Source organism: Tachysurus fulvidraco, chromosome 9, assembly GCF_022655615.1.
Source record: "Tachysurus fulvidraco isolate hzauxx_2018 chromosome 9, HZAU_PFXX_2.0, whole genome shotgun sequence".
NCBI classification, from domain to species: domain Eukaryota; kingdom Metazoa; phylum Chordata; class Actinopteri; order Siluriformes; family Bagridae; genus Tachysurus; species Tachysurus fulvidraco.
Genome location: NC_062526.1, coordinates 11,832,265 through 11,859,491, shown reverse-complemented (window position 1 = coordinate 11,859,491; position 27,227 = coordinate 11,832,265). Strand labels below are relative to the sequence as shown.

General features: G+C 37.9%; 4 protein-coding genes across 8 annotated transcripts; 2 read left to right on the top strand and 2 right to left on the bottom strand.

Moving 5' to 3' along the window:
* Positions 1 to 161: 161 nt before the first annotated feature.
* On the bottom strand, positions 162 to 3,309 carry plpp7a (phospholipid phosphatase 7a (inactive)). 2 transcript variants are annotated; one of them, XM_027138273.2, is made up of 2 exons: positions 2,644 to 3,309; positions 162 to 1,446 (listed from the first exon to the last, which is right to left on the bottom strand). In XM_027138273.2, the coding sequence occupies exons 1-2, from the start codon at positions 2,888 to 2,890 to the stop codon at positions 1,058 to 1,060; spliced, it is 636 nt and encodes a 211-aa protein (XP_026994074.1). In that variant the 5' UTR covers positions 2,891 to 3,309; the 3' UTR covers positions 162 to 1,057. The 2 variants fall into 2 exon arrangements, with proteins under 2 accessions (XP_026994074.1, XP_026994073.1); XM_027138272.2 differs by having other exon boundaries at positions 2,428 to 3,302.
* Positions 3,310 to 3,872: 563 nt separating this feature from the next.
* Positions 3,873 to 7,986, top strand: fam78aa (family with sequence similarity 78 member Aa). 3 transcript variants are annotated; one of them, XM_047818969.1, is made up of 3 exons: positions 3,874 to 4,356; positions 4,826 to 4,999; positions 5,658 to 7,986. In XM_047818969.1, exons 1-3 carry the CDS (start codon positions 4,268 to 4,270, stop codon positions 6,208 to 6,210), a joined length of 816 nt encoding a protein of 271 aa, XP_047674925.1. In that variant the 5' UTR covers positions 3,874 to 4,267; the 3' UTR covers positions 6,211 to 7,986. The 3 variants fall into 3 exon arrangements, with proteins under 3 accessions (XP_026994104.1, XP_047674925.1, XP_026994105.1); XM_027138304.2 differs by having other exon boundaries at positions 3,876 to 4,356; positions 4,886 to 4,999; XM_027138303.2 differs by having other exon boundaries at positions 3,873 to 4,999; positions 5,658 to 7,985.
* Positions 7,987 to 13,328: 5,342 nt separating this feature from the next.
* Positions 13,329 to 20,618, top strand: LOC113637591 (xenotropic and polytropic retrovirus receptor 1 homolog). The gene is made up of 14 exons (XM_027138308.2): positions 13,329 to 13,412; positions 13,535 to 13,586; positions 14,012 to 14,095; positions 14,177 to 14,382; positions 14,462 to 14,614; positions 14,709 to 14,789; positions 14,980 to 15,061; positions 15,168 to 15,355; positions 15,491 to 15,670; positions 17,041 to 17,206; positions 17,489 to 17,680; positions 19,241 to 19,407; positions 19,684 to 19,820; positions 20,093 to 20,618. The coding sequence occupies exons 1-14, from the start codon at positions 13,329 to 13,331 to the stop codon at positions 20,304 to 20,306; spliced, it is 1,986 nt and encodes a 661-aa protein (XP_026994109.2). The 3' UTR covers positions 20,307 to 20,618.
* Positions 20,619 to 20,627: 9 nt separating this feature from the next.
* On the bottom strand, positions 20,628 to 24,715 carry LOC113637592 (nucleus accumbens-associated protein 2). Of its 2 annotated transcripts, none has more exons than XM_047817994.1 (6): positions 24,517 to 24,715; positions 23,344 to 24,182; positions 23,068 to 23,244; positions 22,842 to 22,947; positions 22,513 to 22,610; positions 20,628 to 21,914 (listed from the first exon to the last, which is right to left on the bottom strand). In XM_047817994.1, exons 2-6 carry the CDS (start codon positions 24,140 to 24,142, stop codon positions 21,382 to 21,384), a joined length of 1,713 nt encoding a protein of 570 aa, XP_047673950.1. In that variant the 5' UTR covers positions 24,143 to 24,182; positions 24,517 to 24,715; the 3' UTR covers positions 20,628 to 21,381. The 2 variants fall into 2 exon arrangements, with proteins under 2 accessions (XP_047673950.1, XP_026994110.1); XM_027138309.2 differs by having other exon boundaries at positions 20,629 to 21,914; positions 23,338 to 24,182.
* Positions 24,716 to 27,227: the final 2,512 nt, after the last annotated feature.

Sequence of the window (27,227 nt, the reverse complement as noted above, 5' to 3'; positions counted from 1 at the left end):
TACTTTTTATACTTCTGTAAAGCTTTGTTAAAGCATATGTCCATTGTTAAAAGTGCTATACAAATAAAATTGAATAGGATATTTTGTTTTTATTAATTACTGAGTAACACTGTCAATTATAAGTGGACCCCATAAAATGACAGCAAATGATAACGAGCAGATGGTTGCATACCAAACTTTAATCAAAAAGACAATGGAGTATAATTATTTATACTGGTACAATGCATTTTTTTTTTACCTTAAAACACTTTTCTGGGTTTTCATTTTCTATCAAACATTCTTGCATACTTTATGTTAATAAGTAAACAATATAAAGTTACAATTGCTCTCTCTCGCTCTCACACGCTCTCCTTCTCTCTCTCTCTGTCTCTCTATTTCTCACATGCTCTCTCTCTCTCTCTCTCTCTCTCTCTCTCTCTCTCTCTCTCTCTCTCTCTCTCACTATAACAGTAAATCATCTCTGTCAAATGCTCATAATAAATCACAGATTATGTTAGCAAGTATGTTATCAACCCTGAATATACATACGTGTATATACACAGAACTGTAGACCTTTTTTCCAGACAGAAAGCTTTTTCCCCCCTTTCATTCCTTTCCATACACCCAATACTTGACTTTTTTTTATTTTATCCAATTTTAAATAAACCAGATTTTACATACATGCCTCTGTATGTTTTATATTACTGTTGCAAAAAATCCCTGAGCAAACATTCTCTCACTCAGAACAGCAACAACACAAAAAAGCAAAGCAAATCATCACATCTGTTGCACATAGATGTTTCTGCCTTATAACCCTGCAAAACAACATAATTTATTGCATGGACCTTGCTATGTTTTCATTAAATTTCCAGACTGTTTGCGACTCCCTTGCCTCCCATAAATCAGGCCTAAATAACTTTGAAACGACTAGAAAAAAAACATTTTTAATTCAAGTTTCAAAAGTACTTACAATTCTCTCCAAATATGCACAAATGCATTATCACTATAACTCTGCAGTATTGGCAGTGGGCCAACCGATTTTAGACTGATTCAAAGGCTGCAGGTAATCACAATATAATCAATACAGGGGACTCCAGTTAAGTGTTCCAATAGAAATTAAAGCCTGACACGTGCTGGGAGACAACCACACCATCTCCACTAAACTGTAATGGAGAAATCCTAAGGCAAAACCACATCCTACATCTGTGAGGTGATGGCGACCCAGCATTACACGTGACATACCCACCAGCACGGCCCACAGAACAAGCAAAATGCGCAAAGGAACTGCAAGAATCAAATGTGCTAACAAGAACTTCGACACCATGGCAGCACGGCTTGCATGTGCTGCTGGGAAGGAGTAGGTGTCCATGGCCAGGTAGTCAAGGAAACTGGGTGACATCTCCCAGGGTCCTTTGCGTTTCACCAACTTTTGCATTCCGGCCACAGTCATCACATCCAATAAGAGAGCTGTGGAAAAAAAGGTTTGGATGTGAAATAAGTTGGTAATATGTCAGCTAAGAAATCAGCACAATAAACTGAAGAGAGCATCACATCTCTCTCTCTCTCTCTCTCTCTCTCTCTCTCTCTCTCTCTCTCTCTCTCTCCCCCTCTCCCTCCCTCCCGCTCTCCCTTCTATATTCCCATATCTACTGACCTACAAACCTGTATCATTGCATCCTCAAAACCTTCTGTATTATGTATGCTATAGAATGCATTGTTTATTTCTGTTATTGATTTTGTGAATATGAATTTTAACTGTGATAGGACTATTTAATACAAATTGATAACACAAATTAATCTCCAATAATCATAATGTTTGTTAGCCAACTGTTATTTATAATGATCCATAATTCATCCGATACAGAGGGGTATCCGAGGATGAATGAATGATTGAACATTTTTGGCCTATTGTGTCTTTACTTGAGTGCTTTGATTCTGCGTATTGTGGCTGTGCATTTCTACTCTGACGCGATTCTTTCGATGTATCGTTTTTAGTCAGACATTTGATACAGTGCTCGAAGTGAACATCCAGAAATATGTTTAGTGACTCTTAAGGAGTAGAAAAAAATTGTAAAACGATTTCAGCTAGACTCAGAGAATACACGGAACACGTTACGAAGTTTTTTTTTAAACTTTTGAACCTATAAGTTTTGTGAATCGACCTCGTGAACCTTTTGTGAATCGACACGGCTCCTTTAAAGGAGTCAGTCGTACTGAATCGATTCATTGCTGAACGGTTCAGCAGCATTTAGTAGACGTCCATATTAAATGTACATGTTTACCATTAGTGTAGCTTCTGATGTCGAATTCCTGTTCACAGCAAAAATATCCGGTGACGATTAAACACGATGCATATTTGCGTTTATTTGTTTAATGCCCAACAGCACAAATCAGCATTGCAGGTGTTCGTTCAACATTTTGGGTATTTTTTCCGGTAGTAAAACTCACCAAGCAGCAAATTGATTAAAACCTCCTGGCCAGCTATTGTGTTGCTCCTGGTAATACACACCAGCGTGCCGATGATCCACGGGATGCCGTGGCCGGTAAGCGCGAGCAGTTTGATCATGGAGCGCGCGCTGCCCCATGACGATGTCGTGTGCGCGCAAACGCTGAGTCGCTTTGACATACAGATATCTATAGCCAACAGAGAGTTCATCGCTATACCCTTGAATGACGGGTTGAGCTGCATGCAGTCCTCCTCTTTCCTCTCCTTGCTGCTGTCTCCCGGTTCCTGCTGCGCGTTGTCTCCGCCGCTCGCGTGTGCAAACTGCGGTTGTTTGTGCGACGGCCTCCGTGCACGAGCTTCGGTATTACTGCTGTTCCTCAATGGCTGCTGGAGAGACATGAACTCCGTTCTGTTCAGCACGTTGTTCCGGTCTCTCGCTCTAGATCTAGTTTGGCTCGTAGGCATTTTGTTCTTCTAGGCCACGGTTTAGCGTAGAGTCCAGTGTTTGTGTGATTATTCTGTGCAGAGTGGCCAGGTACCATGTCCATGCCCAGATCGCGTGTTGCCCTGTTGTAACTCTTGCGCGTTCTATTCCAGTCTATTCCTATAAATAGATACGCCAACTGACTGGCTTCATGAATTGCACCCACATAGCGGTTCATACAGCGCTCACATACAGCGAAAAGTGTTTTACAATAACATTTACACCTCCTGTCTTTTCCTTGGAAATAAACAAAAACAAAAACAATGTGCAACAGAACGCTAGTAACAAAATATTTAGAATTGTTACCGTTATAAATTTTGTATTTGACGAGTAAATCTATCTTTTAATAAATTGACATAAATGTGTTGTAGGCAAATCTAGCTTGTGTTTATTTATTTAATCCTTAACGTGTGGTCACAATCACGTGACCTTATAGCTGTGACGTCACAATGGGGGAAAGTAGAATGACAGCTTTTATCTTACAAATATATATATATTTTTGTCACGTTTACATCGATATACTTTATAAAACTTTATAAAACTATATGACCGTGTAGTTCTGGTATTCCAGGACACCTGTATAAATATTTAGAGTTGTAAAGCTATACTTTAGAAGCATAATGTAGACTAATTTTATATATGATGACTACAGAACATGGTAATTGTTCAGAATGAACATAACTAAACAACTGCTAAGGTTTTATGGGTTTGTCAACAACAGACTCTGGTCTTCAACAGACTCAGATATTTCTGTTCAAGTGAAATGTCACATTGGGTAAGAATAGTTACATCGTTAAAATGTTTTGACAACTGATAAAATGTTATAATTAACCACATTAAAGCCCAATTATAATACAGACTACAGTACCCAGGATGCAATGGGGGCTTCGGATGTGAAGTCTATTCTAAGCCGCTTAAGAGAGAGAAGGGGAGAGAGTGTGTGTGTGTGTGTGTGTGTGTGTGTGTGTGTGTGTGTGTGTGTGTGTGTGTGTGTGAGAGAGAGAGAGAGAGAGTCGGAGAGAGAGCGAGAGAGAGAGACACAGAGTGAGAGAGAGATAAACACTGACAGCTGAAGGGTTTCGTTTCACACCAGGGAACCTGCCGAGCCTTTAATAGCACGTGCGATATAAAGTAGCGCGACTTGCAGTTTAAACGCCTTCTCTATCCCGAGGGAAACAGCAGAACATCTTTTCGCTGCCACTTCAGAAACTGTCACGTTAACTTCTAGCCCTGATGTCGAGTTCGAGCTGAATTGAGTGCGTTGAGATTTGATTTGGTCTCGTAACCCCGTTATGGAGAATCAGCGCCTGGTTCACCACAGCAGATTGGTGCTGCTTCTATTAGTGTAACTGGTCTTCATGCATTACTTGTGGACTCCGTGTAGCAGGTGTTCCTTGGACTTTTGCACGACTTTGATGATTTATTATGTATTGGATGTACATTTAAGGTGACAATATGCCTTTGGATGATATTCGAACATTATTTGAATGTCACAACTGTAATGTAAAACGTATTAATGTATAATGTGACGTTAGTTACTGTTATAATCTTTTTATATATTGTTCTATTTGCAGACATTACATTTGTATGTCATATTAGTGCCTTTTAAAGCCTACAGCAAAACTAGTGATTTTTACTCACTAGTAAATATGTAAATCTGAGTGCCTGTTGTACTAAAATATTTGCTGTAAGTGCTACATATACAACAGCTACTGTACAAGACTATAGTGGTAGTACAAAGAGTATTACATCAATAGCTAAAAGTATGAATTCATAATAATGTGAATGCTGCTTCTTTAAAACTGATGGATGCTAGTAGAATTGACCAACACCACTATGGGGTGTATGCAGAGTGCAGGCACACTTTTTTATGAAAATATTAGAGTCCTGGAACTGAACGCCTCTATCGATTCTAGTCCTACTGTGATTGATGAGTCGTCCAATGTAGTACTGAGGTACCGTACACCCTACTTTAGAGCTGCTGCCCGGGTGCAGGTGCCACCAGTGGTCCATAAAGAAATTTGGACTGTGGGCTGGATCCAGGCATGCAACCAAATGGATTTCTTCAATTACTATGGAGACGAAGGAATGTACGTATAAAAAAAGCACCAGTATACCAATAATCAATTTATGTATGTACATAGATGTTTTCTTTAAAAATGTCTAAATAATTAATGTATATCTAAATAATTCTGTCTTTGTATGTAAATAATAAAACAAAAATATGGGTTTTAGGCAGCATAAAGTTGCAAGGGACATACACAAGAATGTTTAGTCAGGATGTTAGTAATATTTATGCTCCAGTTTCCTGGGATTGTTTCCTTAATGGCAGAAAAAAAAATTAACACACCCACAGCAGGACAAAAGAATATCTTTTTTAACATGCAGTCATTTAACTTTAAAGAAAGGGATTTCCTCACTCCATTTATTCCAGTAATAGATTTTTTTTTTCAAAAGAATGAATCTATTTAAGAGTCTATTGTTATTATTATTATTATTATTATTATTATTATTATTATTATTATTATTATTATTATATGTTTACCTCATATGGGTCAATACATTTGATCACTTAAGTATGAATTTTGAAATTCTGTCTCTACTATGGAGGTTACTATAATAATATAAAAGAAAAGCTAATAAAGCAACAGAAAGATAAAACAAATGATGAGGAAGCATTTTACTTTATGATGAGTTTTTGTTTCAGTTTAGGACTACCATTTATTTGTGTAACCCTCACCACTGTAGATCAAGTTGGGAGCTCCCTGAGCTGAGAGATGGACACATCCAGGCCATCAGTGATTCAGATGGAGTGAACTACCCATGGTATGGCTGTACCACTGAGATATACACTATAGTAGGACCCAACAAAAAGAGCACCAACCTCACTGTGAGCATGAACGACAATTTTTGTCCCAGTGTGACATGGAGCATCCCCACAGGCACCCGCAGTGTCCCCCCACTTTTGAGCTCCATCCACAGGGACCAGCGCTTCACCACGTGGCTGGTGGCCATGAATGAGGCCACAGCTGAGATTGTACTGCTCAGGACCATCCGCTGGAGGATGCAGCTTGCTATTGAGGTAGATCCTAAGAAGCCCCTGGGACAAAGAGCTCGCATCATGGATCATCTTGCTCAGGAACAGCCAGAGATCTTGACTACGAATGAACCCATCCCTCATAATGCCTTGGTCAAACCCAATGCCAATGATGCTCAGGTGCTAATTTGGAGACCTAAAAGAGGGAAATCAGTTCTGGTCATACCACCTAAGTGTAAGGAATGGAGTGACTGGAGTAAGTAAGTGATGTAAAAAAACAAACACTTGACTGTTTAAGACTTAAATGGTTTACTTCTGCCTTCTAATTAAATGTACTTTAAGCAGTACATTTTTTATTTATTGATTTGTTGATCTTTTATTGGATGTTCAGGTGTGGCCTCAGATGAACAGCACTCTCCATTAATGTTTTACCATTTGTTGAATTATTTCAAGTAATGTTCCAAATTTTGTATGCATGCAGTTCTGCAAACAGGAATTAGTAGTCACATCTACTTTATGCTACATTTGAATTGAGAGTTTTAATCAGATGCATCAGTGAGAGTTTTAATCAGATGCATTAGAAATGATGCTGACTTGGACTTTAATTCATAGTAGTATGGTACAATGTTGTAATTAGTAGCTGATCTGAAAAGCATTGTGTAGTTGTGGGCAACTCACAGATCATATTCAGGTTAGTGCTTAATGGCCTTTCAATAATTTTCACATCATGTGAAGATATGCCTGTGATTTATTGACAAATATAAAATTCTGTGGGGAAAAAACGTCTTAGTGACTGATGTTTATATTCACATAAATCATTCTATACATTTTGGTTGTACACATCATCTATAGAAAAAAGTCCTTTATAAGATGGCATCAATTCGTAAAAACTTTTTTACCAACTTTCATGTTCTTTTCATAATTTACTTCTCTAAAACATTTGATCATATGCATCATGTCCTATTAATGTTCACAAGAATCGCTCTGTAGTTATAGTTGTAGCATAGGAGCCCTGTCTCAGTGGGGACTGTATGCCCTGAGTCCAAACTGATCATAGCAGCCACAATTTTTACTCATCTGCACTGATGTTAGAATTTTTTGTTTGCCCTTTCCTTTTTTATTCAATGAGTTACAGTATGTTTTTGTTTAGTATGAACAGGGGGAACACTATTAAGAATATAGAAATCATATCATATTGAAAAATTGTCATAATTTTTAAGAAGACAACTAAAATATATATAAGCACAACAAAGAGGTATTTCTATATATGGATATTACAAATTCTAGATGTTTTACCGGACATGCCTGACCTACACATATGTTAAACTAGAAGAACGTAGATGGGTAAGGGATGGCCTTAAGGCACAGGAACTCCTCCACATTTTCCACCCATAAAGTTTAAGCAGAGAAGCACTACAATTCTAGAGTTTGTTTGAAAATGGAAACGATAAAACTAAAAGATGATGTAATTTTACTGGTAATAGCAACATTAAATAGCTGTTTTATTTTTTCTGCATCATTTTACTGGTAAAATCTATGCAATGTGTTTTGCACTAAAAGTCTCTACAGTTAATGACTAGAAAATGCAAATAACACTGAGATGGATATCTATTTAATATTGACATTTGGATTAAATATAGAAAATAAAAAATGTGTCCTAGCCATGCTAATGCCTCAAACATACATTCATAAATTTTATCCATCTCCCAGAGTTATCATCTTTGGTCTGATACCATTGAACTTGATCAGGCAACTGAAAGCTTAATGTCTGAATACATTCTAAGCATACAGTTCCACTTAAAAGAGAAATATATAGAGAAAAAATGTGCAATTTAAAACAGACCACTCCTAAACCATTGTACTGCCAGGGCCAATTCCTTAGTTTTTCTTGTAGACCGAAGTCATTTGGATCTGAGATGAAAGAAATGAGTATGAAAATATGAATGTAGAATTTCAGCTTTTATTATGTGGTATTTATATGTAGCAAAGGTATTGGAATATATGATTCACAGGTATTTCTTCTTATCCAATAGTTCGTGAAACAATAAATGACCATGAGCATCTATTCTTGGTGTTAGCCTCCAGTTTCACCTATAAAGACTGCATTTGATGAAAAAGCCTATATGGAATGTAAGAGCTGTCTATGGGAGACAAGGAAGCCATTTTGAATAAAATGAAAAGAAAAAAGGCTAAATCAATCATAAGCATTGTACAAACACTGGGCATAGCCAATGCAACATTTTGTAATGTCCAGAAAAAAAAACCCACTGATGTGCTGTCCAACAGACAGAAACATTATAAGAGCTGTGACTGTCATCACCAACAATTTCCACAAGGCAGGAAATCACAATCCACCATTTAAAGAAGCCAAATCACAAGATGCAAAAAAATCACCAGTAAGAATCAGAAGGCCAAATGGGAATTCATGTAGAAGTACAGAAATGATCTGCAAAGGATTAATCTAAATAATAATTGTAGAGAAAGAAAGGATCTACTCTTGGTCAGAAATATAAAAGCTCATCTATAAAGCATGGTGGAGGTGGTGTCATAGCTTGAGCTTGCATGGCTGTTTCTGGGAGGGACTCACCAATCTTTATTCATGATGTAATTAGGTAGATGAATTAAAAAGTTTATAGGACATTTTTTCATCATTAATCAGGAGTTACTTTATCAGCAAGGCAATGATCTAAACAATACTGACAACTCAACAAAGGGCTTTGTCAGAAGAATAAAGTAGTAGCGAAGCAATCAACTAGACTTTAACTCAACTGTTCTCAGAGAGACTTCCTCTCACACCCTCACTCATTTTCTACCGCTTATCCAGACTTCTCGGGTCACGGGAAGCCTGTGCCTATCTCAGGGGTCATCGGGCATCAAGGCAGGATACACCCTGGACGGAGTGCCAATCCATCGCAGGGCACACACACACTCCGGACAATTTTCCAGAGATGCCAATCAACCTACCATGTGTAACGAACAGAAGATAATGAACGAACAGATGAAATCAAAACCGGTGTTTATTGATAGTTCAGGTCTGAGGTAAAGCTGCAAAGCTTGGAGACATGGTGAAAGACGCTTCGCCCATGCTCCGATAAACACACGCTCGAGAAGGAGTTGAATCTGGTAACGTGCAGAACAGGATCTGGAAACGCTACTGAGAAGAAGAATGAGAGAGTCGAGTTAGTAAGCATAGCATATGAGACTGGATGGTGAATGAAGGTGAGAGCGTGGCTTAAATAGTCTGTGAGCAATTAGTGTTGAGTGACGCCAGGTGATGATTATCAGAACTCCGGTGACTGAGATCTGAAGGAAGTGTCGTGAGAACCTGGCGTATCCGTGACACCATGCATGTCTTTGGACCAGGGGAGGAAACCGGAGTACCCGGAGGAAACCCCCGAGGCAAGGGGAGAACATGCAAACTCCACACACACAAGGCGGCGGCGGGAATCGAACCCCGACCCTGGAGGCCTGGAGGTGTGAGGCAAACGTGCTAACCACTAACCCCCAGAGACTTCCTTATTATTATTATTATTATTATTATTATTATTATTATTATTATTATTATTATTATACGTACACTCAAAGAACAAAGCACTCTCTGATGACCACACACACACAAATGAGAAAAATAATGAATAATTATGTAAATAGTGGGGTCTGTAAATAATTAATATATTTATAAACATAAAAATGGAGTGGGTAGTCTTATTTTTTCTGTGTCTAAATATGTTGGTATAATGATCCTAAAATATGTTAAATGTATGATGTATATAACTGTATCAGGGAAGACTAGCTTAATTTAATGCTACATACGTACGCTACATGTTTATATAAAGGACAATACATTACTTATCAGTAATATTTTAATAAAACAATATGTGATTTAGATGTAATAGGTCTAATATTAAACAGTCCAAGCTTCAGATAAAAGGTTATGGCTGGGCATTCAGTACAATTTCATTTTATAGTAAAAATGTTATATTATAACTTTATAGTATATTTATATATTTATATTATAACTTTGCTTACTAACCAAACTTTTCAAATATTCCTACATTTCTGTCTCCATGTCGTGGAACCTGAGTGATAAGTCTAGTGCAGCTAGAAGACAGTTGATTTAGTCAACTGTTGTATAGCCAGCTGAGAGTTGATTTAGCCTAATTTATCCTGCTTGTCTGTTCCCTGGCCCTGGCTCTGGATTGTCACTGATTAATTAGAACTGTTGCAAGACTATGTGTTATGCTGCAAGAAATGAGCCTTGCAGAGTGACATCTTCCTGAGTGGGATGGATACCATCTCATATTGCTTTCAGAGCACTTCCTGGGCATCCAGCAGTTCAGCAACCATAAAGTACTGTAAACTACATCACCATGCTGCACTTGGATGGGGCTGTCTCTATTTTACATACCTTTACAATATTATTCATGTTAATTAATAATATATTATAGAAATTGCTAAATGATGAAAGTGTATATCATTTGCTCCTACATGAAAAAATAACTTGTGAAAACCTATGCTTGCCTATGATGCCAAGATATGTCTGGCACCCTGGCTCCTAGTATACACTTACCTAATACAGCTGGTTCCCCTAAAAGCCTAGCTGATGTTAAGTGGCATAAGATAGTCTCCTATAACCAGAGCTCTTTGAGGTTTCTCAGTGGGTGCTTCACTGAAGAGAGTAAATCTGTTTCTGGCACATTAAGTTTTCACCCCTTCACCCCACTGGGAGGGCTCTAATGCCATTGCTGGGAGATTACTAACTATGCCTATGGCATCCACACTATCCTTTACTGGAACTACACTGTATAATACAGTACTTACTAACCTTCTCTAGAGTCTATGTGACTTTTTCCATCAGAGAGCTAATTAACATACAATTAAGACAATTAAAGGTCAACTCACTGAACCAGCTAAATATTTGTCTTTTTGAGTGTTTAATGTACCTTAGTCAAAGATTTGTTAATATTATTTTATACAGATTTGATATGGATTGCCTTGTTCTTGCTTTGTGTAGACAAAAGAAATATTAATTTAAATGCGTTTTAATCTTTTTATTTGAAACTGACAGTAGGTGACATTATAACCACATCAGATTAGTGAATTCCAGAAACTTAATTTCACTAAGTTCCTCATCGAAAGCATTAACATCTGTATTAGATACCTTACCACATTTCTTCAAACACATGGTATCAGAAACAATTCAAACTTCTAGTAAAAGAAGTTTTTTAAGCACTGGCTATGTATCCAAATCTAGCAGTTATCAAAATACTTATTTAAAAACTAGATTCCAGTCAGTTTCCAAATTTAGGCCAATTTAAAACTGCTTGTTTGTCTCAAACATGTATATGAATAACATTGATAAAATGGTTCAGTCGGGATTTGAGCCTTATTATAGTATTAAGACAGTGCTGGCCTCCTGTCAGGGATATATGTTTGTGTTATTTGACCTTGTGTAGTGCAGCTATTTTCAACACCGATTATATTGTTCTCCTTAGACTAGAAAATGTTGTTGGAGATATGGGAATGGCCCTTGCTTGGAACAGATCTTTGACTGACCATTATCAGTTTGTTGATGTAAAGTATGGGTGACTTCTTCAGGCATATTAAAGTATAAGGTTCTTTTTTAGGCCCACATTTTTTATTATAGTACTTATTATAGCATACATTTATAGAAGAGTAATGATTTATAATCTGGTATCATCCAGATAAGGATAGGTTCCTATTTGAGTCTGGTTTCATCCTCTTGTAATTTCAGGGCTTTGTCCTTAGCACCGTCACCACTTGCAAATATATGTGTTGATGAATCTGTGATAAAAGGTGAAATCTCTTGAATCCCGGTTTAAAACATTTATTTATGGAAGATTCATCACAGAGTAAAAAAAAGCCACTTTCTAGGAAGGCTTTAAGCTATATTTTAGAGCGTGGCTGTGGGCATTTGCCCATTCAGCCATAACAACATTAGTGAGGTCAAGCACTGATGTTGGGTAAGGAAGCCTGGTGTGCAGCCAGCATTCCATTTAAGGTCAGGGCTCTGTGTTGGCCACTCTGTGGTCTTTCACACCAAACATGTCTTTATGACTCACTTTGTGCATTATCATGCTGGAAGAGGTTTAGGGCGCCTTAGTTGCAATGCTAGGGAAGGGAGATTTTAATGATATTCTAGACAATTGTGTGCTTCTACAGTTTGGGAAAGTCCCTCATATGGGTGTGAAGGTCAGGTGTTTACATAATTTTGGTACATGTAGTGTATCTAATATTTCTCATTTTACCATGGAGCTGTGAAACTTTCAATTCTAATTTGGCTGAAGATGTCGATTATTTTTATATAACAGCATTTCTGACAATAGTTCAAGTTGCAAGGCAAATGAACCTTAATATGAATTAGCTCATTCTAATCCATTATTCTATAATAACAACTCATTCACAATTATTAAAAGTGATATTGTGGAAAATGGAATTGTGTTCTCTGACAGTAGGAAGTAAGGCTGTTCCTTTCTGTTTTCTGTCATGTGAAAGTCTTTAAGACTGAGGGCTTTCTGGTTTCTCTGTAACATGAGAAGCTGCATTCTTATTATCATCACACAACTTTGAAATGGTTCTAAAATCTATAAATAGACAGAAAATATAATCTGCCATTCTTCAGTTAATAAAAATTTGTTATTGTTGGCAAATTGAATAAAACACTTTAGATTGTTGTAGACTGTTGAAGGAAAATATCAACTTTATGGTAGTAAAAGTAACTCTTCTTCATGACAGTCTGAATTAAAATACATGTTAAATTTTTTTCCTAAAACAGCAAGTCCTTTCTGGTTTGGTTTTTACAAATCATATAATGCTAAACATTGTAAAACCTATTTCAAGACATTTTATATAATATTGATGTTCTTGTAACTGGCAGATACTTTTGCTATAAATAAAATAAAATCCAACTCAAATTCAAATTGCTTAAAAAAAACCCTTCTCTCTTTTTTTTGGTGAAATTAAACAATGTATGCATTTATTAATATTTATTATAATCTCTTAATGAGAAATGTAACAGAATTCACCTTCATCTATTGCGAACTACATTTCACTTATGATAATTTTGGTAAAGAGTGGTTTATCCATAATGAACTTCTTGAAAGGTTATAGTAAAGATTCATAAATAAAGCATTATTAGAAGTATAAACATTCATTCATGGGTGTTTAAATGCTGAGATGCCCTGGTGAATTATAGATGAATATAATGATTCTTTGTGCTCTTGGACTGTAACAGCCTTTAGGTCCACCTCCTTCTCCTTTCTCCCTCATTGTTGCTCTCTCTCACTGTTCTTCAAAGCTGCACAGTTTAAAATCGACTCATCGACTCACTAAACATACAATAATATTGTCTGATAGCTAAAATGCCAGTAACTCATATAAGCTTTTCAGAATATCTGACTGCACACATGATCCCAGAGTGGAGAAAGCAGTATATTTGTTATGAGGTAAGTTGTTATACAATCTAATATAATTTAAATTATTTTGATTGTCAAAATGATCAACCAGACTTTTGAGTTTTTGGTTGGTTATATGTTGTGCTATAGTTACTAACCAAATACATATTTAGGAGCTGAATTCCATTCTTACCAGGGAACACAGACAGCACATCTTATTTGATAGTAAGTAACATTAAAAATTGCATCCACAAAACTGAAAAAATGTATTTCCCTTATAACTGTTGAAAGAGTTACTCTAATAATAAGTCTTATTGCAGAGCTGACTAGAGATGCTATGCCATGTCCTCTCAAGAGATAACAAAGCTTTCAAAGCACAGTTTATGCTCCTTCAGTAAGACAATGCTATAATCTCATAAATTATTCTTAATGTAACAGAAAACCTCATAGCATTTATTATTGCACAAAACCTATTCTCACAATGGCAAAGACAATACAGGGGAAATGAATAATTAATGAACTTTCATAATTAAGTATATATCAGGGAATAGAGTGGAATAGCTATAGGCTCAATTTATCAGTAATCATTTCACAATATTTTTGTTTTTCTTTTATTAACCTGAGTGATAATGTACTGTATTTATTTGCAGGACACAGTCATCATTTTCCAGTGTGTGAGGACTTTCTCAAAAAATGTGACACAGAGCTGAAAAAAGTGAATCTCTTCTTTTCAGGTAACTTACTGAGAAAGTTCTAGCATTGTTTGTGGTTTGATGTTTTTGTGTCAATTTTATAACTGACTAACATTATCTCAGAAATGTTATCTGAGGCGAAATGGAGGCTATCCACATTCGGGATTGTTGCTCTAGATGGTTCGGTTGAAGGGGTGTCAGGAACTGGACATGTTCCGGTCTCCTCAAGGACCTACAGACATCTGCAGAGGAAAAAGCCTGAATTACATAAACTTAAAATGGCTGTAGCAGAATTTTATATGAGTCTGGCCTTTCTCCAGAGCTACCAGGTAGATGTCTGGTACAGGGGTATCTGTTTGGTCAAAAGTTTGTCATCAACATCTTCTCACAATATTTTTCTGATCACAGGAGCTAAATTATCAAGGTTTCTATAAGATTACAAAAAAGTATGATGCAAAAATCCCATCTGAGCATGGTCTACAGTGGAGAACTGAAAGACTAGACACTTCTTTACTACACACTGAGAGAAGTAGCTGTGAGGAAATTATGTGTAGACTAGAGGTGAGAATATACTGTTGTATATAAACTGTTCTTTCAGTTAAAGAATCCCTTCTGTATATTTATTTGCATGATTTCTGTGCATTGAATTGCACAGACGTTTATGCTTCAGCTTGAGGGTGGCAATGAAGAGAAAGCTCTAAAAAGGCTTGAACTCCCACCGAGGGGATTGGAACAAGTAAGAACTATCAAATCTATCAAGCTGATTATACAAGTCAAGTAAAAAACCATAAATAAGTTGAATTAATCTAAGCTATTTGAAATTGTCTTTCTTAATTACAGTGCTGTTAGAAACACAAATATTTGCACACAAACATTTTACAGATCGTTAAAAGGAAGCTTACTCTTACGCTTCTTTTTTTATGCAGACAACTGGACATTGGATAACATTTCGGATAGGTGTCACCTGTGGCCTCATTATAGCACTGATCATTTTTTTTGCTTTTAAAGGTTAGTGATAGGACCATGTTAATTCTTACTTTAGTCCTAAATAACTGTCACTCTTTTACTCAATTTGTTTAATTTTGTTTGCTTATCCTCCATGCTATAATACTAGTATCAAACGAATCACATCTAGAGCATCTGAAAACACTGCTACAACTCTACAGAGGGAGTTTTCTACTGATCGAGTTCCTGTCACTGATGGGATTAACCATGTATTGCTGGAAAAGATCTGGAATCAATCACATTCTCATTTTTGAGCTGGATCCAAGACATCACTTATCACACCATCACGTTTTAGAGGTTATGAGCTCAGTATTATTAAGTCTATATCAATTCTGCCATCATGACCACCACCAGCATAATCAGTGATTAATAAAAAAAAAAACATCTAGATGGTATATAATTGTTTTCTTTTTTCTTATGTATTCACTGCAGATGACAGGGTACTTGGCTGTATGTTGTTGTATTAGTGTGTTGGCCTGGCTACATCCTTCACCCATGTCAATCCCACAACAGCTTCACCCCCTCATATTCCACAGTCTTCTGCTGCTCTTGTTGTTAAATCCAACATCTACTTGTCACTCTTGGTCTCGCCGCTGGTTCCTAGCTGTGATGGTAATATATGACATTCCAGATATCAGGCTGATTCTATGATATTTAATTTATTTTCATATGCTGCTGCTTTATGATATTTTTACAGTTTACTATCTGGTTCATCTTGATACTTCTGAGTTAATCAGTAACATGTAGTTCCCCATTCCATCCTTTTTACTATCATGCTGTATTTGGAAAACAACTGAAATGGTAATCACTGAAATGAAATTCTAAAAACTGTCTACTGTTGTTGTATTGTGCATGTCCTGCAGTTTACACATTATAGTCTTTTGTCCCTGCTTTAAATTCTGTGTTCCACCTTTTCCTGTTGTCAGTGTATTTTACTCTGGTATATGTTAGTTAGAATGGCATAGACCCATTGTGTCTCTTCTCTCTAACACACAGTACACCTGACCTTCACACCCAGATGTGCTTTTTCTGGAACTGGAATAATTTTGGCAATGTACTGTACGGTTGGATTAAATAGAGGGAAGTAGTTGAATCAAATATTTATGGATGAGATAACTAAAGCTTTCATTATAGAAGTTGTTTTGCTTTAGAGAACAGTGTTATAATGTAAGATAGTGAAGTAGTTTTTTTTGTTTAGGTCCTTACCAGGAAAGAAGCTAGACCTTGAGACCTTAAGGACCTTAATTTAGAAAAAGTGCCTTATTTAGTTCACACTGATTGTCTGTTCACTGATTTTCCTCATTAACCCAAAAGTCCTGCTTATATTGTATAAAATGTTTCACCTCATCCTCTTAATATCTTGCTCATATCCTGAAGCAGTACAATTCACTGAGGTCATTCTGCTCGCTTTGTGTCGACCTAATGTTATATTGACATTGTGTATTGTCTTTAAACTTTTTGAAATACTTTTTCTTCGGGTTTGTTTAGCATGCCTTATTATTATAATTTTTATTTGTTTCTGGTAACAGCTATAGATTATTTTATTAACATTCTTTTGTGAAGAATTTTAAGATAGGCTAAATTATATAAGATTGGATTAATTATTATATGATTATTTTGGGAGAAACTATCTCACACAAACATATCAAACTATCCCAGGCACTCCTTACAAAAAGTGATTTAGTCCTGTCATACGGCACTAAGCCAATTATTTATTTATTAGACTTGTTTGATTACTATGTTTCCAGTATCGTAATCGTACTGCAACAGCAACAAATATAGCCTGCATTGCAGTAGAGTTTTGGTCGTTTTACTTTATGCCCATGAAACAGATGAGTGCAAACATTTTTATTGAGATATTATTTGAGACACAACTACAGAGCAGTTCTCTCTTATTGTGAATTTTTTACCTGTGTGTGAGTGAAATGCAGTGATGTATTGTATCTTTCTGTAGCAGCACCGCTTCTTTTGTGTATCCACAGTGGAAAGTCCTGACAGCACCTCTCTGGCCTGTTGGGTTTGCAGATTGCTGGCTAGCTGACCAGCTCAACAGTCTGAGCCCACTTATCTTGAGCCTGTGGGACCTGCTGTGCTTTACCTTTCAGATAAACTGGGCAGATCTGCAGGATAGCAGCTCGCTGGTTAGAGGTGCAGAATATTCCAGATCACTGCAGTCCGACATTGTGCATTGTTTTCTAGACAACCGATTAAAATACAAAAACATAATTTTTTTTTTAAAAAGCTGGAGATTATAAATCTTTTTCATCTTGTACAAAGATTATTATTACTTAAACAAAAGCACTTGGTAATAAATGGAATAGCGCTCCAGTTTTTTTTCACTGTGTGTAAATTTAGAGCTGAGAACAGGAACTGTGCAATCTCACTCCATGTGTTATCTCATATGTGTTTATGTTTCTGTATGTGTTCCAGGGAGTGTACATTTGGAAAGGCAGAGCAAAGTAGTCATATGTCTGATTCAGTGCTTCCCTCCATGGCTGAGGTTTGCTCAGTGTCTTAGGCACTTCTGGGACAGTGGAAACACAGTACATCTTCTTAATGCTGGCAAATACTCCACTGTCTTTCTTATGGTCACTTTTGCAGGTCTCTACAACACAGCAAGAGGTAGTAAAATTTATATAAATTTAATATTTTATATTTAAAGATACCTGATGTATTTCTGTTCATGGTATTCACATATAGTACAGTTTATACTGTTAGAACAATAGCAAAACTGAAAAAAAAAAAGAAACATATCCGGTATCTATAATTATTCATGTTTAAAAGCTTACATATTTGCCAGCATTCTTGAAGCAAAATATCAGAGAATTTCAAATAATTTTTCAATCAATCATGTCTCTAGCACTTGAATCATTTCTCTGTATTGACAGAGAAATAGAAGACCTGTCTACACAAAATGGTAACGGGTAGTTGGGTACAGTACCACACATTATATCTGTAATTTTCACAAATTTAAAGGTTTCATTTATTATTTAAATATGGGACTACATTTCTAACTCAAATTGGGCTCTCACTTTCCACCTGACTGTGAATGAATACCACAAAACCTTAGGGAACATGGAGGAACAAAATTACTATGTATTATGTACTGTGCCCCAGGGTTTAATAAAAATGCATAACTGCATGGTAAAATGTTCTCCTTCTGATCTGCTATTTAGCAGTGGTTGTTGATAAGGCTAAATGATAGACTGTATGCTCAATGTTATATCTCATCTAACCAGCATGCCCATATGTGGTTCTCCCCCAAACTAATGCCACAAAGTTCAATATCTCTGTACACTATGGAGACCCCAAAACTGTTCACATACAATTCCCCTTTGCTCTGTAATGATAGTTAGAAGTTTGGAATGGACAAACTTGAGTGTTCTGCACAGAGCCCTGACCTTAACCTCAACATAGGCTGCACTCCTACACTCCTGCCCACCTACTAATGCTGTTCGTGCTGTAGGTATAAATCCTTACATCCCCACTCCAAAACCAAATGGAGGTTATTTTAACAGTAAAGGTGGATTAACTATTGAATTTGATGTTCACCAACCATTGGCCATATAGTTTACCTTCAATACATTAGCTGACGAAAAATCTGTGGAAAAAAAAGGGTTTATTTCAACAGGCTTAATTATCTTTACTTTAACTTTGTCTGACATTTATTTATTTATTTATTTATTTATTTATTTATTTATTTATTTATTTATTTATTTATTTATTTATTTATTTATTAGTAGAAATATAAGCAATTGGCACTGATGTAACATAAAAAGGGTTATAACAGCCTAATGGCAGCAAATGTCTGTCATTTCTTTTCTTTATTTCAGCTATTGAAACATTTAGAACATTTGTATTTTTTTCTGCTGACAGGAAGCAATTATGTAGGTTTTGTGTTGCTCTATAAACACTGCCCATATTACCCCATTCAATCATTCACATATTCATTCATTCAATCATTTCTTAATTTATTAGTAACAGCTTTAACTCATGCATGGCATCAGTGTATCTTGGGAACACTGGGCATAAGGTGTATATTACCTTATTATTATATTATATTACATTATACAGTTTGAAAGTGATCATTATCACATCAGGGCAGTGGGATCAGGAAAATTCTATTTAAGTTAGACCAAAGTGTGTAGACTAGATAGAATTACAATGATCTGTGTGCTTTAGAGAAGTCTGATCCAGCTGTGGAGGAGAGTGTGTATGTGTATCTGTACCTGTGGGCCATATCCACCTGCATAAGTGTAATAGTGACTGTGAGCTGGGACCTGCGGATGGACTGGGGACTGCTACATGGAAATGGACTTCTGAAAGAGGAACTAATTTTCTCTCAAGAGGTAAAATATACAAATATAATCCTCACAATCAACATCACTGTATTTTACTTTTAAAGGTTCGTATTGATGTTCTGTTCAGCTGCAGTGTAATGTGATACATCCAATACTTCTAGAAATGTTACTATATATAGAAGTAAAGCTTGGTTAAAATTAGAATATAAATGGATATTCCACAAATGATAGATGGTGGAACACTTTTTTGTTTGTTGTTCATTTAATTTGAACTTTAACAAACTTTATTTTTCAACAAGGTTCATTTTTTATTTGGGATTTTAGGTGTATTACTATGCAGCCATGTTAGCAGATGTGCTACTGCGGATCTCCTGGGCTATTAATATCCTCTTGGCTCAGATGAAGGATTCAGCTGCTGTTGTTACTGCTAGTGCCATACTGGCTCCACTGGAGGTCCTCAGGTTAGATTTACTTTACCGTAATGCACTAAAAATGTATTGATTCTTGAAGTTTGCAGTAACTTGATTCTTGTGTTTTGAGAATGAATGTTTTTAAAAATCCATTTACATTAAATATTGTTTTTGAGAAAACTATTCAATTTTATTTTTGGTTATTTTATTATTATTATTATTATTATTATTATTATTATTATTATTATTTATTTATTTATTTATTTATTTATTTATTTTTTAATTAATTAATTAATTAATTAATTTATTTATTTATTCTACAGGCGTTCAATCTGGAATTTCTTTCGGCTGGAAAATGAGCACCTGAAAAATTGCAAGCAGTGTCGGGCCATTCGTGATTTTCATTTGCCTGCTAGTCCAATAAACCTGCCACAGCAGATCCTCAGAGACAAAATGAAAGACCCAAATGAGCCGATTATCATTCAACAGGAAACCAGTACCTCACACCGTAAAACTACTTGTTTACCGTTTAGATAGATGAGGTGATTATCCTCACCAATAATTTGCTTTACATATATTTACCTAAGTAGAATATAATTTGTATCATTTTTACACAGAAAAGAACTGCAGCTGATTCTCTTTTTGCAGATCAAAAGTTAAGGAAAGAAACTTACCAATAAGAAGCCCAGCAATCGAGTCAACATGATATGTATAAAGACAAGAATGAAGGCCTTTAAAATGGGCGCACACATAAATGATGATTAGGTGCTTAGTAAGCAAGGTAAAATGTCATGTTTACAGTCCATGTGTAATAGATAAAAAAGCAGTACCAATGTTTCCCTCAAAATAATACTTTCCTTTATTTCACTTCAAAATCCACCAGTAATTCAATTTTCCAGACCAGCTGATATGCAAAAATCAGGCAAGCATGTACAATATAGCAGCTTGAGCCCAAGCGAATAAAGAGGAAAAAAGAGCATGGGAGGAGAAAGTGAGAGTCCAGCATTTCTCTCTCCAGAGAACTGATGTTCTCTGTTCTGCTTCCTACTCTGTGTTCAAGTCAGCAGTCCCACAGTCAGCTGTTTTTAATAATCTCTATGCTCTCCTCCTGTTATAGTCCAAACCCAGCAGTATAGCCTTGGTTTCTGAAGCAATGTATGTTGTGTTAATGAACAGGTTCAGCTTTTTTCTTGCCATGCATTGGTCCATGAACATGAACCAGTTGTCCGTTTGTATTGTAAGGGTCATTCAGAGGAAGAGTAGTCAGTAAAATGCTGAGCATCACATGCATAACAATCCACTCAGTCGGATGTTCGCATGTATTTACGTATATATGTGTGTATATGCATATGTGTCTGTGTGTGTGTGTGTGCATGGCTGTATGTGTGTATGTAAGAGATAGTATTACTTATGATAAATTACTGCTTTAGCAATTACAGCTTTTTGCAAAATGCTGTATTTGTCATTGAAGTTCTTTGATATATTCATTGCATGTCAGTGTCCATCGTGCAGATTTTGACATGTTATTTCAGTGGCATGAAGCCATATAATTAGTGATAGCACACCTTGTTTGAAGAATAGATGAGGTTAGAATGGTGTAGTAAAGAAGAACTCACTGGTCTTCTACCAGTGCCCGCTCTTCACTCTGTTCCTCTGGCTGGCTCTTGGGGCTGCTACTGTCCCCATCAACTCTCTTACTGGCTGGATTGAGGGCGAGGACTGTCCCTTCTCTCTCTGAGTTCTCCAGATGCCTCGGAGCCACATCCTCTGGATTATCCCCAGAGCGTTGTCGCAGTGCTTCAGCCTTGTTCGTCTCCGTGCTGGCTCTTTCCTCTATGACGGCTCCGGGGAAGTGATTTCTCAGTGTCTCTCTGCAGTCGCCATAGAGATGTTGCTCTAGTGTCAGGTTTGCTTGGGCCAGGTGTTTGAAGTCAGACTCAAACAGGAAGGATGGACTGGGCTGTGTAACTCCATCAACCTGGCCTAACACCACAGAGCCCCTGTATACCTCAATGGCCTCGGGCAGCATAGACTTGATCTTGGGTAACCAGCGCTTACGAACCCGGCGTGCGTTGGTACACATATCTGCAGCAATCACATTCATCTCACTCTCCTTGAAGTTTGGGGCGAAGTTCTGACAGTAAACTTCAATAGGGAGAGAGAACAAAAATAAAAACCAGAGAATTCTTATGAATATTTTGATTGTTATTTTTAGAGTCCTCTGCTGCCTGAGTAAAATAATGTAAATAATGTATACACAATCCTTCCTCTTCAGCCAAATGTTTCTTTCAGCTTTGTTTAAAATACATTACATACGCCTATGACTTGCCTATTAAAGGCAGGGCTGAGTAGCTGTGTGTGTGTGTGTGTGTGTGTGTGGGGGGGGTGTTGGACGGGAAGCTAATTTTCAGGCCAGAATATTGTAAACAGAAGCCTGAAATGAATAAACATCTACATGTCTACCATGATTGCAATTCAGCTCATGAAATCAGATTTGATACATTTATGAAATTCTATGATACTTACAGGGTACAGAAATACCTTTAAACATAAACTGCACATTTAAAATGTGAAGCCTTGACATATTTTTATAGTGGACTACATGGGACTACCTGCTCTACACGAACAATTCTGACCACTGTTTACACACTGGACACTTTTGAAAAGATTTCTATAAAAAAAAAATACTGACAATTTAAACTAAACATTGTCACATGCACATAAGGAGCTACAAAAGACTCACGTTTGACCGTGTTGAGTATACGGCTGTCCAGAGGTTTGCGATTGGGATCACAATTGGAGGAACGGATGCCTGTCCCACAGCTGTCTGCCAGTGTATTCCTGCAGTTGTCATTCCACAGTCAGCCACAGAGGGGCACACACTGAACATTTCACTAACAGCCATGTTTATCACATACATCACTGATTCTTTGAAAATCTATATTGCAGATACTGCTGATATTCTGATATGTTCCATCTTAGGTATTTTAAAAGCACTGTTTTTATATAAAACCAAAGGTATACACAGCAAAATAACCCAAAGGTTTTACATAATAGTGACAATCTACAGACCTGTCAAAAAAAGCAGCAAGCAGGCGCCGGAGAAGGACTTTGTGCTTGACCCCAGCACACAAGTGGCAATTCATCAGCTGCCCACGTGTCATGAACACACCAGATCCTTTCACAACCCCAACAACAAAGAAACAATGAAGTTTCAACTCTGTAAGCATGCTATCCTACTCAGTCAGCTGATAAGCTTTTTCTCAGATGGGATAAAATTGCAAAGCCGAGGCCTTACCTGCAATTAGCTCCAGCCGTTCGCCTGGATCTCCCTCTGTGTAGAGTGCAGGGTGGCAACGGTAGCCGATTTGACTGATAAGTCCAGCAGGAAGAGCTTCTCTGTCACCTCCAAGCAGCGTGCAGAAACGGCTCTCCAGGGATGGAGGCAGGGAGGACACCTCCATCTTCTCATGCACTAGGAGGAGAGGAGAGACAAACACATTGTATCAGTGTGCCTTAAATCCTAAATGTTCAGCCAAGTGTATTTTAAAATTTCATCCATTCTGACATTTACTGCCATAGAGACTGGCCGAAACTCCATAGATCTTCCCACTGGTTATGTTGTCATATGAGTCATCTTCAAAGTCCTCTTCCTCATTCTGATGGGAAGTGGGGCTGTCTGTGGTGGGCAGGCTGGATGCTCCAGGGCTTGAGTGATCTCTTGATAAGTGCTCATATGGGTGAACTACACTCAGGGTCCCGTTTCCTGCACCAGTGGTGTAGAAAAGTGCACTCCCCCTCAAAGATCTGCTCCTGAGTCCCTTGGCATCATCATCAGTTTGCTTGAGCTCACCGCTCTGAGTACACACAGGGGTCTCCAGCTTCTCCTCTTTAATTTTACAGACAGCCGTAGGCCGGTCGCCTAGCAACAGTGAGGCGTTGTTGTTGTTTGGGCTGGGAGGATCGTCTGTGGCAGATGTCTGCGAGTCACAGAATGGAGCATTGGCCTTGAACATCAAGTCCATTCCACGCTCCACAATGTTCTGGATCTGCAGGTAACCGGCTGTGTACATGACCATGAGCTGGTCACTGGCTGTCACTGTCATTCTGCCTGTATAACAGAAAGACAGAATCTGCTGGAAACAGGACGGGGCCACCGAAGAGGGCAGTTCGAACAGAGTCTGGCTGCTGTCACTGAAGAGGTCACGGAAGTAAAGACTGCTGGCAGCCAGCACGGCACGGTGGGCCTTAAAGGCCTGTCCATTAACCATAATGGCCACATCACAGTGCTGGCCCAGCAGCCGCTGCTCGTTTAGGCTGTCCAGCACCGCACTGCCAAAGTTGGGGATCTCCATGTGCAGGAGCTGAGACATTGCGCCAGCTTCAGATCTCCACAGAATTCCCAGTGGGCATCTGCAATGACAGTTCACACAGAATATCAATACACAGGACAAACTAAAAAAGTTCCAGAACAAAAAAACAGTATGTGACCTTATTCCTAAAAGTAAGAACTTGCTGTATTCCTGGCTCTTTTGTATCTCAGAGGACAACCAAAAGGAAATAGAAACCTGGAGGAAAAATACTGCACAGCAACTCCCCTACTAAACGCTACACTCTCTCCTCTAGCTCTAGCACAGACTATATGTTTAGTAACTCTGAATTAGCTTGTGAGAAGTATTCAGAAGAAGCTGCAAACTGACCCACCAGAACTACCCTCCCTCCCTGTCCCACCATCCCACTACCTGACCTCTAGAGCAGAATCCTCCGAGAAGGGATAGAGAAGGCAGACTGGCTCCTCACATTAGCTCAGCAGAATGAAGGAGAGCAGGAAGGAAAGAGAGAGAGAGAGAGAGAGAGAGAGAGAGAGATGTGTGTCTCAATCCATCCTCGCCTCTCTACACAGGACTTCCTAGCAAGAGGGAAAGCGAGCGTCTGTGTGCAATCGATGCACCATCTACTGTATGTCACAGAGCGGGAGAGAGAGGCTATAGGCACAGACACAGAGACGGGGGAGAGAGGGGGAGGGAGGGAGACTGAGAGAAAGTCATTTAAGGACACATGGAGAGTGAGGGAGAGAGAGAGCAAAAGAGAACAGGGAGAGAGAGAATGAGGCTGATGCAGATAATTGCCCTGCAGAGTATAACTCGTGCATGTGCTATAGAGACAAAAAAGCTGGGCAAAGCCAGAGCAAAGGCTTACTTTTATTAGAGCAATCAAGAGATGGGGAAGAGGGGAGAACTGGGAGAATTCTTCTCATGTCATCCTCCGAGACTGAAACAGGCGCAGTCACATAATCCATCAGGAGCCCCCCTCCCCATCCCACCTCCGATTATTTACATTAAAGGCAGACAAATGGAGCGTGCCAGGCGAGCAGCGCTGCAATGCAGTCCCTGTCACAGGCTGGCATGCTCAGTACAGAGTCTGCATACCCAATCAGATGTGCCAACACGGCATCAGACAGATACTCCTCCGATAAGAGCCAGATGAGGGGAAAAAACGCAAAGCAGGTGCAGACTCAGCCTCCAAACTGCTTCTGCCGTCATGTCTCTACCTAAAAATGACAAAGAGCAGGCTTTTTGACAAAGTGTTAAGACTGTGAAATTGTCATTATTCGTGAGACGGAAAGCTGAACCACTGCAGTGTGAGGCAGACTATATGGAGCAGCACTAGGGTGGTAAAGCAGCATCACTCAGCACAGTAGATGTGAAAGTGGAGGGGGGTGGAAGGGGGGTACTGAAGCCCTGCCTTTGACTCATTGCCTTTTAAGGCTAAGACGCCAGTGAAGCATGAGTCAGCACTATTTAAGAGAAACATAAAAACGTCAGGAACATGCTGGCTGCGTGTCTAATATTAGAGGGAAAGCTTTATATCAATGATGTCTATCAGACATATGCCCTTGTAAGTGCAGCAAGAGCTGAGCTCACCTGACTGTCTGGTCTTCTGAAAAACTGTGAAACTGTGTCACAACCCCCTCCCACCCCAATCCCATCAAACCATACCATGTTTTATCATAAGGTGGACAATTTCCATCATATACTGTATGTTGACTCACTGTATTTCACTTTTCTGCATGTTTCACTCATGAAGCAAGCTCAAAGACAGTCATCAAACTTTTAAAAAATTTATTTTAATAAATCAATAATTTTTTACTTTTATGCAAATCTATTCATCACTGATTTAGTGAATTGTGCGATTCCAGAGAGATGAACAGTTCATTTGTTCTTAGAGAGAGAGAGTCAATATCAACAGCTATTAGGCTGACAGGCAGGATGCTAGCAAAAAAGAGACTGCATGGTCACATGTATGATGTCCCTAGTGAAAAGAGACTGCAGTCTGAGCTGTATTGGGGAAAGTAGTGCCTCCATACTGCCCCCTTGAGGAAATGGAAGACATGTTGGCTCTTTTTTCTTTTTTGCCAACTTAGCGATTCTGTTACTTGATTTTCTGTGTTTTTAGATAACTTTAGAGACACCACTGTAAACAAACAAACAGGTAAATAAATAAATAAATAAATAAATAAATAGGGGGGGGGGCTACTAACAAATTTAATGATGCGTGATGATTGCTATGCTTTTCCAACTCACTTAAAACAACTTCTGGAGAGTGTATGTGAGTTTAGCCCAATTATGCTTGTGCAAAAGTCACTATAAACCAGTAGAACTATAAATAATAATAAAACAACAAAGATTACAGATTCTAACAATGACAGTCATCCATACCTGAAAGTCAGCGAGAACATACTCAGCTGGTGGAAACCTACCTACTAGATGATCCAGATGTGTGTAGTTCATATATACAGAGTAGTATAAGAGGCTATTTAGGCCACAATTTCCAGTTTCCTTTGGGCTTCCTTACTAACTGCCAGCTCAGGTAGTGGTGGTTCTCTAGAAGGGTATATAGTTCTATAAAATTTGTTTCTTTCTATCTTGTGAAACAGGATCAATTACATTTAGATAATATTCCAGCTAGGTATAAATTAAAAGAATAACTTTGAAAGGAGAATAAAAAAAACCCTGTTGACACCCACACTCTAGTTTAGTCCTAGTACTACACCATTCTTTGAGTCATAAAGCATGAAAATTTTATAACCTGCTCATTCATGCAACTGTCAAAACAGCCAATTCTGTGTCAACAGCATAATTCATAAAATCTTATAGACAATGCTCTAGAGATTCAGTTAATGTTTACATGACATATCATAATGGAGAAAATAGGATCTCATTTATTTTGAATGGTACGGTTGTTAGTGCCATCTCCTGGGATTTCTATGCAAAACAATCTAAAGAGTTTCCATAGAATGCTGCAAAAAAAAACAAAAAACATGAAAGATCAGAAGACTGGTTTATGAGCATAAAGAATGTTGAATGTTGACATGTTGACACTATGGTAACAGAAAGTCAGATGTTTCACTCTCGGCCAAAAAAGGAATCAAAGGCAAGAATTACATGAAGCCACCAC

What these genes read in the sequence shown, in the direction of transcription:
- plpp7a (XM_027138272.2), bottom strand. Translation starts at nt 2,890, where the DNA reads ATGCCTACGAGCCAAACTAGATCTAGAGCGAGAGACCGGAACAACGTG. An exon ending in TTTAATCAATTTGCTGCTTG is followed by an intron (nt 1,447 to 2,427) that starts GTGAGTTTTACT and finishes TTTTTTCCACAG; the next exon opens with CTCTCTTATTGGATGTGATG.
- fam78aa (XM_027138303.2), top strand. Translation starts at nt 4,719, where the DNA reads ATGCTAGTAGAATTGACCAACACCACTATGGGGTGTATGCAGAGTGCA. An exon ending in TACTATGGAGACGAAGGAAT is followed by an intron (nt 5,000 to 5,657) that starts GTACGTATAAAA and finishes TCACCACTGTAG; the next exon opens with ATCAAGTTGGGAGCTCCCTG.
- LOC113637591 (XM_027138308.2), top strand. Translation starts at nt 13,329, where the DNA reads ATGCCAGTAACTCATATAAGCTTTTCAGAATATCTGACTGCACACATG. An exon ending in CCTTTCTCCAGAGCTACCAG is followed by an intron (nt 14,383 to 14,461) that starts GTAGATGTCTGG and finishes TTCTGATCACAG; the next exon opens with GAGCTAAATTATCAAGGTTT. An exon ending in AACTAATTTTCTCTCAAGAG is followed by an intron (nt 19,408 to 19,683) that starts GTAAAATATACA and finishes TTGGGATTTTAG; the next exon opens with GTGTATTACTATGCAGCCAT.
- LOC113637592 (XM_027138309.2), bottom strand. Translation starts at nt 24,142, where the DNA reads ATGTCTCAGCTCCTGCACATGGAGATCCCCAACTTTGGCAGTGCGGTG. An exon ending in CAGTCTCTATGGCAGTAAAT is followed by an intron (nt 23,245 to 23,337) that starts GTCAGAATGGAT and finishes CTCTCCTCCTAG; the next exon opens with TGCATGAGAAGATGGAGGTG. An exon ending in ACGGCTGGAGCTAATTGCAG is followed by an intron (nt 22,948 to 23,067) that starts GTAAGGCCTCGG and finishes GGGTTGTGAAAG; the next exon opens with GATCTGGTGTGTTCATGACA.